Raw genomic sequence first — 16,452 nt, 5'->3', positions numbered from 1 at the left:
CTGTATGTGATATTTGTACTTAAGTGCAAAAAGTATTATTTTTTTTAAATCTTAAATGCACTTAAGTATTGAAAGTAAAAATACAAGTAAATGCAAAATGGATATGTATAATGGGTAAGAATAAGAAGCAATTGTTCCAGAACTTTGTGTCTGTCATACCAAAGCAACGTAAGAAAACATTTCTGTAATCTGAATATGAAATAGCATGTTTTTACACAGTTTATATATCTCGGAGGGTACATGGATTCATTTAAACTGCAGTTGTATAAAAAGGCCTGACATTTGTAATAATTTAAAACATGGGGGGGGGGGTCGAAATGTGAAATTAAAACCGCCAGTGACAGCAAGAATGCTAATAAGTGATTTATTGAGATTCAACGGACTCTTTGTGTTATATAGATTGTTAACTAGGCCTACAATAAATTATATAAAATAAAAAATCATGCAGAAGCATTTTTGCCATCTACAATTTAAAATGCTTGGAATATTGAGTTTTAAAAGAATAATAAATCAATGTGCATGCACTCTTACTTGATGATGTCAGACTGCACATAACAACAACACTTACCATATTATGGCAGACAGCGCTGTACATAGATCACACCAGTCTCAACTTGAGTGGGAAATGAAATCATCAGCGGTTGTGTGCAGCGCGCACTTGTTTGCAAGTGAGCAAAGGTGATTATGAGTCTAACTTGCTAACGCCAGACCACTGATTCGTCAAACCTGCTTTTCCTGCAGTCTGTGTTCTTCTGACTATTTTGTAGTAAGTAACTGATATCCTTAGGGGAAATGTATTGGAGCAAAACTATGCATTTTAATTAGAAAATGGAGTTGAGTAAAAGTAAAAGTTGGCTGAAAACTCAAAGAAGGTAACATCACAGATACTCCCAAAAAAATACTTAAGTACAGTAACTAAGTATTTTTACTTCATTACATACACCACTGGTGAACTACCATGTGAAATCATGTTAAAATGACACTTAAACTGTGTCGCATGTATTAAAACAGGTACTGAGGAAACACTATGCATCAACATTTATTAAGAGAATAAAGAATGTACCAGCGTCTTTTCATTACAGATTTGCTGTCGCTTTTGACGAAACTGCTGGAATGGGACATAAATAGCTCAAATAAACGCACACATCCCCAATTAACACGATCCCCAGTTGAATCATTACACTGGCTTGGAGCTATACTGTGTTCTGTCTTTTTTTACTGTCCATTAACCTTTCAACTGTCACCCTGTCCTGAATACGGGACACCTACATTTACTTCACTATATTACAATCTAATCTAATATTGACAAACTATATATCGTTGGAAAGGTCTAAGACTCCCAAATATATATTTTACCAATGTTTTTGTTAAAAATTATGTAGGAAAAGTAATAGATTAATTTATGACAAGAGTGCACCATCAAAAATTTACATTATAACAGGAGTTTTGACCTTAGTTTAAAAAAAAAAAAAATACTTCTTCGTTGCCATTTTCTCTATCATTTTTTAGAAATCATCAGAAAATATATATCGACTGAAAACTTAAAATCTCAAAATTCATCCTTTAAAACCCATTTTAAAATCAGACATTGCATTACCATGTAAATGGTACGTCAATATCATGTTACAAAATGTTTTCATTCAATGAAGCGAGTTTGAAACGTGCACTATAAAGTCTATGTTCAAAAATTTGAGTGACAGATAAGGGGTTTTAAACTCTGCTGCATTATAATTATGGCGTAACTTTTATATTTTTATACATTGGACCTGTCACTGAAACACTAAATAAGACAAATATATCAAATATGTCGTGATTTACCAAACAGCTCCATATAAAAAAGCTAAGGGTGAATCTTAAGGCTTGCGTACATTCATAGTAGATGACTAATGCCGTTTTTTCACATAACTGAATACTGCGTCACACGTACACTTCATGTGAAAATCACCTTCTGCCGTGTGTGAATTCTTACATTTTGCAGACAATGCAAAGGCAGAGTAGGCCTACAGTACAAGCTGTACAAACAAGTTTTAGCTCACAGTTTTTTTAACGCAGACCATTAACCATTTTTATTACTAAAACATAATTGCCAAATTTCCAGTGTCATACCTATAATTAATTTGCCTGGACAAATAAAAACCTTTAAAGTCTTTCTCAGTTACACACTCAAGCGAGTTAGGGACTTTTGCCTTTGTAGTCCCACAAGCACACTATTCACACCTCTAACGAACTTCACAAATGCACTACAACCACAAATGTTCAGACACACCTGCACAAGCAAGTTTGCTTACCCAAAAAAAACACACCACATGTCTGCGTAAGGGAATCAGACCACAGCAGGTTTCACTTAAAGAGTCTCAAAAACTGTGCTTGTAGGAAAACTAGTGCATGCATTAGATGGGTGAGATTTTATATAGGTCAGTGCAATCTTACAAAATTATTTGTAAATAACTGATAACGTGTGGCAAAATCAGTGAATTATATCAGTACTTGACGGTTAAGTTTTAAAAGGGCATGTAATATTAATCTGAAAATCCAACTTTTGATTATTGCACGGAGAGTCATAACTAGTTTTGAGATTTCAAAAGTAAAACAAGACAATGCTCCAGTGGCTGTATTAGGGAACATTTAAAGTCTTTGCATTAGAAAACAAAAGCTTTTAAGTCGTTCAGAGTATTTCATTAGTTTGTCTCTGAATATCACACGTCAAACCCCTCAGTGACTCTGCCGTATCTCACTGAGATGTCCTGATTATTCTTAGAGTAAAAACATCATGCAATAAAAGCCTACTACATTCAAATACTGATAAATGTCTGTGTGGATTCTCAATCCCAAAACATATCCACAACTGAGGAATCACAAACTGAAGGAGTCTGAGTTGCTCACCGATGGATCCTCGGGAAAGTTCCACCATCTGATGCCGTCAGGTGCATACTCCACATTATTCTCCTCTTTAGCTATCTGCATATAAAAGTTCAATTATTATATATTTTTTTTAATATTTCAAATTGTTTGACTTTCAGATCATGATACCTTCATAATCGTAACAAATATTCGGGGACAGTGACCATTGACCACAACAATGAACGTCACTTGATGTATTATGATTTCCTATTCACCCTATTCCTATTCATCTAATAGTGAGAGACTGCCTGCAAGTTGCCAGGAATTACAGTGAGCCTCGTGAGTATTATGGAGTATGAGGCAGTGAATATGTGAGTTATTGTTTCCAACATTAAATAATGGTGTTGTGTGAACCCATCCAAGTCAAAAAATTAAAACTAATCTAGTGTTTTTCATATTTATGATGATTTCATACATTAAAATATGAAGTACACACACTTGCAATTAAGCACATGATAAAACTCACAATCATGATTTTATCTAAATGTGAGAGCTGTAAAGAGACACACGACACAAAAATAAAAAGGATCTTACCAGTTCATGTGTTTTCTTTTGTAGAATGTTGGATCGGCGTAAATTAATTCTTCGTCATGATTTTGAACCGTTACATCATCAAAAACTAAAGCCAAAACAACAACAATAAGCTATTATTGTTTAAACTGTTATAAATAACATTTGTAAATAACTTTTAATTATTAATATATTTTTTTTTTTTTTGTGATTAGTGATAGAAAATAACTGACAAAATTTAGGGATACCCCTCCCCAAAATTAAAATTTTATCATTAAGCTGACGCTGATAGACAATCAGAGAGCAGTAAACACCGAATGAACAGACAAACCTGCAAACCGTGACACCGTTTTTTGTTGTAATGCTTGCTGCTGAATGCTGCACAGCTGGGTCCAGTGTTTCTACATTTCTCATGTACATGTAATTGTAACCCCTCTCTCCCGGGTCCTCTCTGACGCTCCTTGCACTCGCTCCGAGCGGGGCTCGAACCCGGGTCTTCCGGCATGGGAGGCGGACGCACTAACAAGGAGGCTTAATGGCTACAGCCACTAGCGTCTGTCGCTAGTGCATCTCTTGAGATCGGGGAGTGAGGTTTACCTGCACAGCACTACTCGCTGGCCTCCGTTACATAATAATGTCTTTCTTTCATGTTGTAGACCAGGAAATAGCAATTGATTTAAGTATTCACAAAAACAAAATGAGTTATAAAATTATCAAATTCATAATTGAGCCTTTAAACTATTTTTTTTATATATAAAAAGAGATGCTAATCATGCTAGCAACATGCTAACAACATGCTAATCATGCTAGAAACATCTTAATGACATGTTAGTAACCTGCTAATAATGCTATCGGCATACTTATAGCATGCTAATCATGCTAATGACATGCTAGTAACTTGCTAATCATGTTAGTGACATGCTAACAGCAGGCTTATCATGCTAGAAATATGCTAGCAATGGGAAATGATAGTAGCATGTTAATCTTGTTAGTAATATGCTAGTTGCTTGTTACACATGCTAGCAACATGGTAACAACATACTAATCATGCTAGAAACATGCTAGAAGCATGTTAGTATCTTGGTAATCATGCTAGCAACATGCTAGTAACTTTGCTAATCATGCTAATTAAATGGTAGACACTTTATAGTAATGCTAGCAATATGCAAATCACTTGCTTTTTTAAAAGCTTTTTCTTTTACTTTTCAAACTTTCTCGTCAGTCTTTCTCAAGCCAACTTAAAGTTTGTCTTGACAAACTTTTTTATCTAGTTTTTCAGGCTAGATCAGCCAGGGCAGTTTCTATAGCATCGGGAAACTTCTAAAGGCAGCTGCAGTGATGCTGACCTTACAGATTAGCGATTGGCTCGTTCATTCAGAAGGCAGGGCTTCCTGTGATTGAGTAGCCATATTGAGTGTTGCATTTTTCCTCATTCAAAAGTAAACAAGTGACATGTCTTGGGTATTCTATAGTCTTTGTTGTAACCCAGTGCCTTTTTGTTTGTTTCTTTGGTTGGTTGGTTTTTCGAGTGTACACACAAATACATACTGGTATATAAAAATAATCCACATAAATTACCAAACCCAATATATTATTTCCAATTCTTCCTTAAAAGCAGTAGGTAACACTTGCCTTCTTGTTCAGTTTTTCTACATTTCCTGTAGATCCAGAAAATCCAGACTGCGGCAACAATCAACAGAGATCCAGCAGCAACAGAGATCAGCATTTTTAGAAGTGAGTCTTGTGAAAGAAAGTGTGGGTCCAGTACTGTAAGAATAAAGGTAGAAGTGAATGTGTCTGACCTACAACAAAAAAACTAAGATCAGATAAGTAAATGAGCCACTGCCATACCTGAACATGTGTGACAGAGTTGACTGATGTCCAGATGTGTGGTCTGGTTTGTGATGGGATTGTTGATCACACAGCTGTAGCTGTTTTTCTCCTGATATTCCACCTCCAGAGGTAGAGAGAGACTGATGCTGAGATCAGACACACTGATGCTGGACAATAAACTGTTTCCTTTGTACCAGGAGAGAGTCACATGACCCACATTCACCACTGAACACACCAGTGAACAATTCTGCTGTGATGATGAAGATGATAATGAAGATGATGAACAGTTTGAAGAGGTACTGCTGATGACAGGAACAGCCAGGTAAGCTGAAAACATAAGCAAATAAACAAATACGGATAAATCAAATAAAGTTAGTGAGTGTATTTGTCATCTCACCTGCTGAAATAATTTAATAACATAAATTGTTGCAGTAAAATAAAACAAGAATATGAAATGTGCAAGACAAAAGATATCTACTCACCATAGACAGAAACACTGAATGTTTTTGACAGCAGTCTTGTTCCACTTATCTGTAGTTTATAGTCTCCAGTGTGTTGAGTTGTGATGTTTGTGATTGTCAGAGATCCAGTTTGAGCATCCATTTTCAGTCTGTCTCTGAATCTCTCATCAAATTTGTACAAGGGTTGTCTCTCTTTAATTTTTGCTATGAGATGATTCTCAGCTCCAAAATTCCAAACTATGTCGTCGTCTTCATGTAATTCAATACAATCACTGCGCAGAAAGACTGAATCTCCCTCCAACACTGACATCGCTGTCTTTACACCAAACACTCCTGCAGGACATGAACAGGTTTTATCACAGATTAAGTTTCCTGTTGATATTGAAACCCTAAAATCAGTTTTTAACTTTAAATGTAAAATGAAGAACAGCAGAGGAGACATAACAGCAAATGAGAAGTTTAGATATATGAACAGACGTGTGTGAACCAATAATTTTAGCTTTAATGTTTTTTAAAGTTATCTGCTGTGGAAAAAAAATCTGTTGCTGTTACATGTTATGTTAATTACCACCGAGTTTGTACATGTGGGACTTTAAAACAGACTTACTGAAATCAGACCTAAATCAAAAGAAAATCTGATGATAATATTTGATTGATCTGGGAAGGAAAACATATGCAAAATGCAATTATATAATATGAACATAAGAACAAAATGTTCTGTATCATAAAGAAATGAAGCCAGGAATGCTTCAATAACTTACCAAATAGTTGCCACCAGCACAAGCAGAACAAAACAAACACATGAAACATTTTCTTCAAGGGTTTAGTCTTTGATCTATTAACATTATCTGCTGATAATAAAGCTTTTAAAATTCATTCAAATGTGGCAAATGGAAAAACAAACAAACAATAAAAGTTACAACCGTCTGCTATCACAAATTTTTTCATCCTACTGAGGTGTAACTTATCTTCTGAGTCAAACTGAAACATGCTGTGGTTTGTTTTCTTCAGAAATGTGCGCTGATCTGTTGAGTGGACAGACAGCGTGTGTCTTTTTTATGTGAAGAGCATCCTGTCTTTATTCTAAAAGCTTTTATTTCAGTAACAAGGACGTTTACAGTTCTGAAACTCACAGGATGTTCTTTTAGTGAACTTTTTTGACCCCTTATATATAAAAAACTCAAGTAAAAGTTGATTTTTCAATTCATGACCCCTTTAAATTAAAATACATCCACCAGAAAACAGTCAAATAGTCATAGGGCAGAATTCAAACAGGATTTACATTACATATTTTTTATATTATTATTTTAACGCAAGCCTTGTTCATGTCACTATAGCAGACATACTTTCGTTTTCAATTCACCTTTCTCCCACAGAATCTGATTAGTTGTCCCTGAAAAATTGGTGAAAAGTTTGACAGGTGTGTGTAGAGGGGGTGCATAGCACAAACACTCTCCATTTCAAACCAAACAGGCGCTAGCACAGAACATAGAAATTAGAATCATAGAAAAAACCCACAACGAGACAGGACAAGACAACAACTAGCACACTAGACATCACACACAAGACAGGGAGAGTCCTTAGAGAGGATCACCATGTTTATAATAAAACCCATAAAAAATATGATATTTTCATAGAATAAACTATATTTGTTAGACCTACTACTGTAAAGCTATATTAAATTATTATTGGTTCTCTTTCAATGCTTTCGGAATAAATAATTCTGTTTCTGTATTTTTTTATTCTTTTATTTGCATAACCACGGTCTGCCATGACAGCGATTGTGAACAGATCTTTTGGGTGGACAGATATGCTGGTGTGGTTGGTTTGTAGGTGAAGAGTGTCTTCCTGTCATGTTGTCATGTGCAGCTTGTTAAGACCCTTTAATCTACCGGTACAGTAAAATTAAATAAACAATAATAATAATAAAAAAAACTGTTTATGACACAGATGGAGAAAAACAATAACAACAAAATTATCATGTTTATCTTTCAGACGTTTAGAATCACAGTCAAATGTTCATTAAGTTCGGAGCCTGAGTCTGCACAGTAGTGAAGTATAAACATCCTGCCCAAACTCCCACGGACTCGATCGCAAGCATACAAGCTTGTTTGACTGAAACATTAAAGTACTGTACATCCTAATCACTAAACTTGTGTGAATGCAAATGTATAAATGTATGAAGACTCTGAGGTATATATGAATACGAATGTTCATGACATTAAGTTATTCAAGATTATCCATGAGACAAATGTTATTACTGTATATAACATAACCTTCATATGCAGTGACGCACTAGTGTTTCCTGTTGAGCTCAGTGTTTCTGACGCTGTTTAGCTGCTGATTTCAAAACCCACCATATCTAATAGAAAGCAGACAAGTGTAAATATCAAATATCAATATCAAATGTAAACGATTTATCAGTCGATAGTAGTCTTTATCTTTACAGACTGTCTTCAGGTCCTTTAGAAGTGGTTTTCAAACTTTTTTTTAAGAGAAACCCTCATTATTATGCTATATATATATAAATGTCCAGCTGAACATGATAATACTGTAAATCACAATATAATGCACTAAATTTTAAATAAATGTTTCTAAAAAGAATAAATGAAGAGCAATAAATGACAGACAAAAAAGGCACATGGAAGGGTGGAATTCATTTTAATAAAGAAAAAATGTCCATATAATAGAACATTTAGTTCAGTTTTTGTGCGAGACAGGATCCTGAATGAGTTCTAACATTAGTTCATATATATATATATACGATCATCGTTTTTTGGGGACATTTTCATACACAGCATCCGTCTTTGTTTTCTGCAAGGAAACACAAACACAATCAACATTGCTGATGTAACAGAAAGTTAACAGAAGGCCAAATTTAGGTTTTCTCTCTGAATAATCTTTACAACACTGCCTTATATTAATAAGAAAGATAAGTAGAACTGAGCTAAGAACATAATGGGAAGAAGAGCAGTTGTCCTTCATCATATTTTTATCATTGTTTTTTTTTCTAGTTATTGAAACGTTTTTATTATTCTGTTCTTCTCATTTGTAAAGTCGCTTTGGATAAAAGCGTCTGCTTAATGATTAAATGTAAATGTAAATTATTATTGTTATTATTATTTATTTTAATTATAATTTTTTACTTCTAATGAAAAAAGCAGCATCTGCAAATACTGGGAATCAGTTTTTTTAATGTAGTCATCATGTCTATCCCCGGACTGGGCAAATGTCTACTGGCCACTTAATTTGATTAACTGATTGTGAAATAACTGTTTATGAAAAAAATGTTGCCCAATCAGCAGCAACGTGAATATAAACCATGGGGTATTAAAGTGACAACTCACACAGTGGGTCCAAGTAAATGAATTAACAAATGTGTCTGCTGCAGCTCTGTATACACAACAATTGAAGATATTAGAAGACATGTTTGTCTTTTCATCCTGAAATGCGAAGCAAATATTGGATCACAATAATTAGGAACCACAGTTTACACAAATCACTTCACTCTTTTTGGGATGTTCTCTTTTATTCTGGACTGCAAGGGCAGTGACTTCAACATTGAGCGTATTTTTCAGCATTACAGTAAACACGTATTCATACTGATTTCATCAGGCTCTGAAAATTATTCTGAAATAACACAAAGAATGGCCTTCTCATCTGCCATAGTTGCAAAACTTGCATCATCAGAACAGTGTGTTCAACGCACCACAGTTTCCATTAAAAAAAAAAGTTTTTGCAGCATTTTGTTGGGGCTGAACGCAGCCCCGACTCCAATGCAGGTAACGTGGGTCAATGGCTTCGTGTACTACTTTCATTTCAATGAATATCTGATGGTTTAAAACTGACATATTATGGTTAAACATTACTTTAGAATAACAAATCAATGTATCTATAGTTGGAACTGTTTACATTATAATTTGAAATAAAATACTATTTCAATTAGTAGGCCACTTACCATCTTTTAGTTGGGTTTGGTGTAACATTACGTACGCTAAAAAGTTTTACATTTACAGTTATATTGAATATAATTCATAACAATGGTCTCATTATATGTTACTAAAAACTTTCAGACAGACAGTAACAACTCAAAAAATAGAAATGGCATGTCAATTGGCAATTTTAACTAAGCAATTGTTGTGTTTTGTTTAGCAATGGAAGCCTGCTTAGCAGAGTGAGATCTTGTTGTGTCGCCATGTCCGCTTATTATAATAATCTCTGAAATAATTGTTTTGCCTTGGCTGAAAAAGCGACCAATTTTATTGAGTTATTAAAGTAGGCAGGTGCAGGTTGCTATTTTGATATATTTTTTGAAATACAAAGTACTTGTATTTATTATTTATTGTTATTATTATTATTGTTGTTTGTTTGTTTTTTTAATTTTTAAATTTTATTTTTTTCCCTAGCCAGATCTGGTAACATGAAGGATTTAATAAATATATACATATTTATATTCCATCGATTTTCTTGCTCGTGCTTATGATCGAGCAGATCCATTATATCTTATGAAACCAAAATGTAAGGTTTTTTTTAGCTTTTAGTATTAATATGTTAGCATTAAGGTTATGAATAAGCTGGCATGTTCCAAAACAATGACAAAATTCGCATTTAGGAGATTCAAAACATATAGTATCTCACTTCCACTTAAAATGGATCACGGATTTTCATGACAACACATCGCACTTCATTTTCTCATCAAATCTTCTGTCCAATCAAATTCCCTCTAGAATCTGAAGCCTGCCCCCACACTATAAATAGATGCTGCAGCAATCCATCTGTCACTCATGTGGCCACGCCTTTAACTATGCAGAACTTTTAAGGCTTAATGTAATTTAAACAGATGAGTTCTAAAAAATAATTCACCCCCCTCACAGTTGTCATGAAGGGCAAAATTATAGACCAAAATCAATTTTTACCAGACTGTAAACACCCTTTTCTGCTGTAAGTATGTGCATTTTAACATGGGGAGTCAATGGGACTGGCTCTCTTTTGCAGTCAGCCTCAAGCGGCCAGTCGATGAATTACAGTTTAAGTCACTTCCTTATTGGCTGGAGAGAGAGAGAGCAGAAGGTGGCCGCTTGGTTTCAAGGCATTTCAGGGGACCTTAAAAGCAGCACTTCATGGTCAAGGCTAGATACAATATACAGTTTATAATATATAAAAGTTTTAACTTGGTTTGTGTTTTCCTTTTTACAGTTGATACATTTTAAATACATTTCTTATGTGCCAATACATTTTTAATTTGTGCTTGTTTTTTTGTTTGTTTTGTTTGCGAAATGAAAACAGCATTGCAAAATTGAAAACTTATACAGTATTCATAGTGAAGAGCAAAACCTTAGTGTAAACGGATAAAAAAAAATAAAAAATAAACTTTGATTATCTCTCATATGCTCATATGCTGAAGGTAGCAATTATGATGGTTGAGAAGATAATCCACCCATATCTGTTCATTTACTGTCTGATGCTCATTAAACACAAAATAGTAGCAATCAAGCTTCAATCACATTAACTGACAACATCTTGCAACAAAAAAGTCATTACCTTTTTGGGGGGGTTTGGCTTACTCAGGGCTGATTTAGATCTGTCATTCTCCCGGGTTTCGTCTGCATTAATAATTTTATGTTACTTTGTGCTGTGTGTGGTATATTGTGTGTGTGTGTGTGTGTGGATATATTAATTGCTTGCTCTCCTGACCTTGTTTTCTATGTTTCCTGCAGATGCAGCACATCACAACTGTAGCTACAATCAACAGAGATCCAGCAGCAGCAGAAATCAACACTATGTACAATAAAGGTAGTCCCTGATCTGTAATGACAAAATGAGCTACTATTGTGACTCAATCTTTCCATCTGATCTACAACAAATACTTTGAAACATAACACTTTATAACATATATTTCAGTGCTACGGTACCTGAACATGGTTGACAGAGTTGAGTGATGTCCAGATGTGTGGTCTGGTTTGTGATGGGATTGTTGATCACACAGCTGTAGCTGTTTTTCTCCTGATATTCCACCTCCAGAGGTAGAGAGAGACTGATGCTGAGATCAGACACACTGATGCTGGACAATAAACTGTTTCCTTTGTACCAGGAGAGAGTCACATGACCCACATTCACCACTGAACACACCAGTGAACAATTCTGCTGTGATGATGAAGATGATGATGATGATGATGAAGAAGAACATTGTGAATAATGTCTGCTAATGTTAGGAGTGGGAAGATGATCTGAAAAATATAAGAGAATTAACAGACATATGGACAAATATAACAATAATCTTGTTAGCAATGATCACACAGTAGTGTGTTGACAGTCAGTGAGTGTTTCTGTCATTTCATTTTCACCATTTTTCTGATGCTTTTATCCAAATTATCTTTCAACTGCTATATATGTCAGAGGTCGCACGCCTCTGGAGCAACTAGGGCAGTGATCCTCAAATCTGGCTCACGAGATCCAGTTTCCTGCAGAGTTTAGCTCCGACTCTAATTAAACACACCTGCCTGTGATTTTCTAATGATCCTGAAGACACTGATTAGCAAACTCATGCGTGTTTGATTAGGGTTAGAGCTAAACTTTGCAGGAAAGTGGATCTCGCGAGCCAGATTTGAGAATCACTGAACTAGGGGTTAAGTGTCTTGCTCAGGCACACATTGGTGTCTCACAGTGGATTCGAACCCGGGTCTCTCACACCAAAGGTATGTGTCTTATCTACTGCGTATGTGTCTTATCTAAAATGTAAATTTTAAAATACTCACAGGATTGATAGTACAGCTATACACTAAGAATATGCATGATATGGTTTTAGTATAAAAAAAACAACATTTTATATCCATTTTGATAACTTCATTGCTATGGCAAACTTAATGTAAAACCTAAAACTTGTGTAAAATAAATAAAGTGACTATAAAATGATAATTATAACAGCTAATAATACAAAAGTTTTAACTTTAGAATTACTGTAAGTGTTTTTATAAAATTCAAGTTCTCCAAAAATTGGTTCAAATCAACAGATATTGACTCTCTTATAACATCCAAACAAGGCACGAGTCATATAAAATAATTAACTAATTTATTTTTGTGGTAATCAAAATTGTACTGCGGATTGATCTTGACATGTACTGAACCTGGAAAATTCCTAACAGAAATATTTGGATATTAGGGATGAGACAAATGATCTCTACTCACCATAGACAGAAACACTGAATGTTTTTGATGACAGTTCTGCTCCAATTATCTCTAGATGATAGACTCCAGCGTGTTGAGTTGTGATGTTTGTGATGGTCAGAGATCCAGTCTGTCTGTCCAGCTTCAGTCTGTCTCTGAATCTTCCTTCATTATATGTGAATACGATTCCAGCAGCTCTATTTATTTGCACTATCAGAGAGTTTTCAGATTCAGTATTCCACATTATTTCATCATCTTCACGTATTTCAGTAATATCAGTGTGTAGAGTGACTGAATCTCCCTCAGTCACTGACACTGACTCACTTAATACACCTGTTGAACATGAATATAGACCGATTTGTTGACTGATAGTTTACAAAGCCTGAAATCAGTTTGTAACATTTCAGTATGAAATAATGAACAGCAGTAGCAAAACAAGAGGTGACAAACGAGAAATCTTGAATGTATTTTAAAGTTATCTCCTCTAAAACAAAACAAATATGTGATAGGTCAAAATTAATAACAGCCGAGTGAAACTACAAATTCAACTTATCAATTCTGATGTAGAGTTTTAATAGTTTCATATTTTATATTTGGGTCATTAAACCGGCTCAGTGAAAAGAGATGTAAATCCAGAGTACTGTTGATCTCGCAATAATACAAACCCGATTCCAAAAAAGTTGGGACTGTATAAATTGTGAGTAAAAATGGAATGGAATAATTTAGAAATCTCAGAAACTTATATTTAATTCACAATAGAATATAGATAACATATCAAATGTTGAAAATGAGACATTTTGAAATGTCATGCAAAATATTGGCTCATTATGGATTTCATGAGAGCTACACATTACAAAAAAGTTGGGACAGGTAGCAATAAGAGGCCGGAAATGTTAAATGTGCATATAAGGAACAGCTGGAGGATCAATTTGCAATTTATTAGTTCAATTGGCAACATGATTGGGTATAAAAAGAGCCACTCAGAGTGGCAGTGTCTCTCAGAAGTCAAGATGGGCAGAGGATCACAAATTCCCCCAATGCTGCAGTGAAAAATAGTGGAGCAATATCAGAAAGGAGTTTTTTAAGAGAAAAATTGCAAAGAGTTTGAATTTATTATTCTCTCCATTGCATAATATCATCCAAAGATTTAGAAAATCTGGAACAATCTCTGTGCGTAAGGGTCAAGACCGGAAAACCATACTGAATGCCCTTGATCTTTGGACCCTTAGACGGCACTGCATCACATACAGCAATGCTACTGTAATGGAAATCACAACATGGGCTCAGGAATACTTCCAGAAAACATTGTCAGTGAACACAATTACCGGCTAAAACTCTATAGGTCAAAAAAGAAGCCGTATCTAAACATGATCGAGAAGCACAGGTGTTTTATCTGGGCCAAGGCTCATTTAAAATAAACTGTGGCAAAGAGGAAAACTGTTCTGTGGTCAGACAAATCACAATTTGAAGTTCTTTTTGGAAAACTGGGACACCATGTCACTTGGACTAAAGAGGACAAGGACAACCCAAGTTGTTATCAGCGCTCAGTTCAGAAGCCTGCATCTCTGATGGACAAAGAAGACCTAAGACAGTTGAGCATCTAGAAGTCTGTATTAGAAAAGAATGGGACAACATTTCTATTCCTTAACGTTAGCAGCTTGTCTCCTCAGTCTCCAGACATTTGCAGACTGTTATAAAAAGAAGAGGCGATGCCACACAGTGGTAAACATGACCTTGTTCAAAGTTTTTTGAGATTTGTTTAAAATTATAAATTTTCTCAGTTTAAACATTTGATATGTCCTCTATGTTGTATTCTGAATAAAATATTGAAGTTTGAAACTTCCACAAGCATTCTGTTTTTATTCACAATTTGTACAGTGTCCCAACTTTTTTAGAATCGGGTTTGTATTTCCGTTTGGTTTGATTTTTATGATGAAAGAACAGCAAAGAAACATTGTTTAACTCCTTTGAAATGGCTCAGCAAAATTACTCTGAGTTTGAAAAAAATAAACCATAAAAATGAGTGTATCTTACCAGTCAGATTACACGAGCACAAACAGAACAAAAAGAGCACTTGAAGCATTTCCTTTTCAGTGTCTGGTCGAATAAAACTACCTGCTGAAAACATTTGTCCATCTAGTGTGTGAATCCTCCCCCGACAGAATTTGCCCACGTGCACAAACTTGAGGTATGTAATAGTTACATATAATTTAGGTCAAAAATATATCTGAATAAGGGTCAGAAGAACTTTAACTGTTAGTGGTAGTAAATAATCTTTATAAAATGGAAAACATTTGTCTCATTTAATAGTGTTTTTTTAAGGTAGTTGTCAGACCATAAGGTTTTATGACCATTCAGTTGTTGAAAATTGCATTCCCAGTCTGAGGTGTGAAACACAGCTCATCTTTGTAGTCAAACTGAAACTTATTGTGGTCGGGGGGTTTTATTTCTTTATTTTTTTTTCCTTCTTCAGAAACATGGTTTGATCTGTTAGACAAACCACGCCAGTGGCCATTGGTTTGCTGTGAGTGTAGTTTGTAGGTGAAGAGTTTCTTCCTTTTCTGCCACTGTGAACCTCACAGTTGATCGCCCTCACAGAACTATACCCAAAATGTGTAAAATAACACATTTTTAACATTACAAGTATTTGGTACCTTTGTTAAAATATGATATAAAACAAAACATTCTAACGTGTATTTATTATTTAATCCCATGAAGAATAATATTTGCATCCAGTCACATTAGTAACTCCATTACCTTTGCAAGAGTAAATAAACTGCAGAAGACCTGCAATACAATCATTGCTTGAAAACCATATATAAATGTGAGCCTTGAGTGAGATGGTCAGATGTTCTATATAGACATCTTGGCATTGCTACCACCTGATTATAGTGTAATTTTGACAGCTTGAACTCTGCCTTCTGAGAATCATTTTGGAAGCCGGAAGAAGTCTTTGCTCAAAAACTTTATGTGGGCTACAATTGTGAGTACATAAACGTGTGTGTAACTTACATTGTACAGCAAATGTCCAGTTAAGTAATTGGTTATTACAACTATGTTCCCCACGGCCTGTAAAGAGAACATATTATTATTATTTTTTTTTTTTATTTTTTTTTTTTGAGAAGATAGAAGTGTTAGAACGAGTTTTCTTTTGTTTCCTGTAAACCATAAAGATGTGCATTAAATAAAAAATGAATAAATATTTTTTAAGAATATTATTTAATGTTTTAAATATAAAATATGCTAGTTAGAGACTTAAACAGTTGAACTCTTGTTTTGGTAGCAGTCTAGAATGATGCATTCAACTGGATGCAACACAGAATACCTGCTAGACTGAAACTCTTATGGGAAACCGTTTCATTTGATTTGTTAATTAAGGATAAAAAGTATCTTATGTAATAAATAATGTGTTGATTTTGCAGAAATTTTACATATAAATTCAAATTTGTAAAGATTCCTCCATGAAGTTTTTTCATTTCTAATAAGACATTGTTACATCCATATATGTCTTTGAGGGAGCTTCTCTCTCTCTCTCTCTCTCTCTCCCCTTTGCCAATCGATCTCTTAAGCCACCTCCCTTGAC

General features: G+C 34.7%; 1 protein-coding gene across 2 annotated transcripts in view; it reads right to left on the bottom strand.

Moving 5' to 3' along the window:
- Nucleotides 1-266: 266 nt before the first annotated feature.
- LOC127987218 (SLAM family member 9) overlaps nucleotides 267-16,452 on the bottom strand; it is a 198,872-nt gene continuing 182,686 nt past the window's right edge. Inside the window, exons 1-6 of one of the 2 annotated variants that reach the window (XM_052589494.1) lie at nucleotides 6,467-6,754; nucleotides 5,727-6,038; nucleotides 5,263-5,571; nucleotides 5,044-5,178; nucleotides 3,436-3,520; nucleotides 267-2,958 (exon numbers count right to left, since the gene is read on the bottom strand). In XM_052589494.1, coding sequence (XP_052445454.1) covers nucleotide 2,958; nucleotides 3,436-3,520; nucleotides 5,044-5,178; nucleotides 5,263-5,571; nucleotides 5,727-6,038; nucleotides 6,467-6,515 — 891 coding nt within the window. In that variant the 5' untranslated portion in view covers nucleotides 6,516-6,754 and the 3' untranslated portion in view covers nucleotides 267-2,957. Of the gene's footprint in view, nucleotides 2,959-3,435; nucleotides 3,521-5,043; nucleotides 5,179-5,262; nucleotides 5,572-5,726; nucleotides 6,039-6,466; nucleotides 6,755-16,452 lie in introns of those variants that run through there. The other variant, XM_052589493.1, reaches the window with a different exon arrangement.

This window comes from Carassius gibelio, chromosome B22, assembly GCF_023724105.1.
Source record: "Carassius gibelio isolate Cgi1373 ecotype wild population from Czech Republic chromosome B22, carGib1.2-hapl.c, whole genome shotgun sequence".
Classification (NCBI taxonomy): domain Eukaryota; kingdom Metazoa; phylum Chordata; class Actinopteri; order Cypriniformes; family Cyprinidae; genus Carassius; species Carassius gibelio.
The sequence above is the reverse complement of the archived record's forward strand: the minus strand, read 5'-3'. Positions and strand labels throughout refer to the sequence as shown.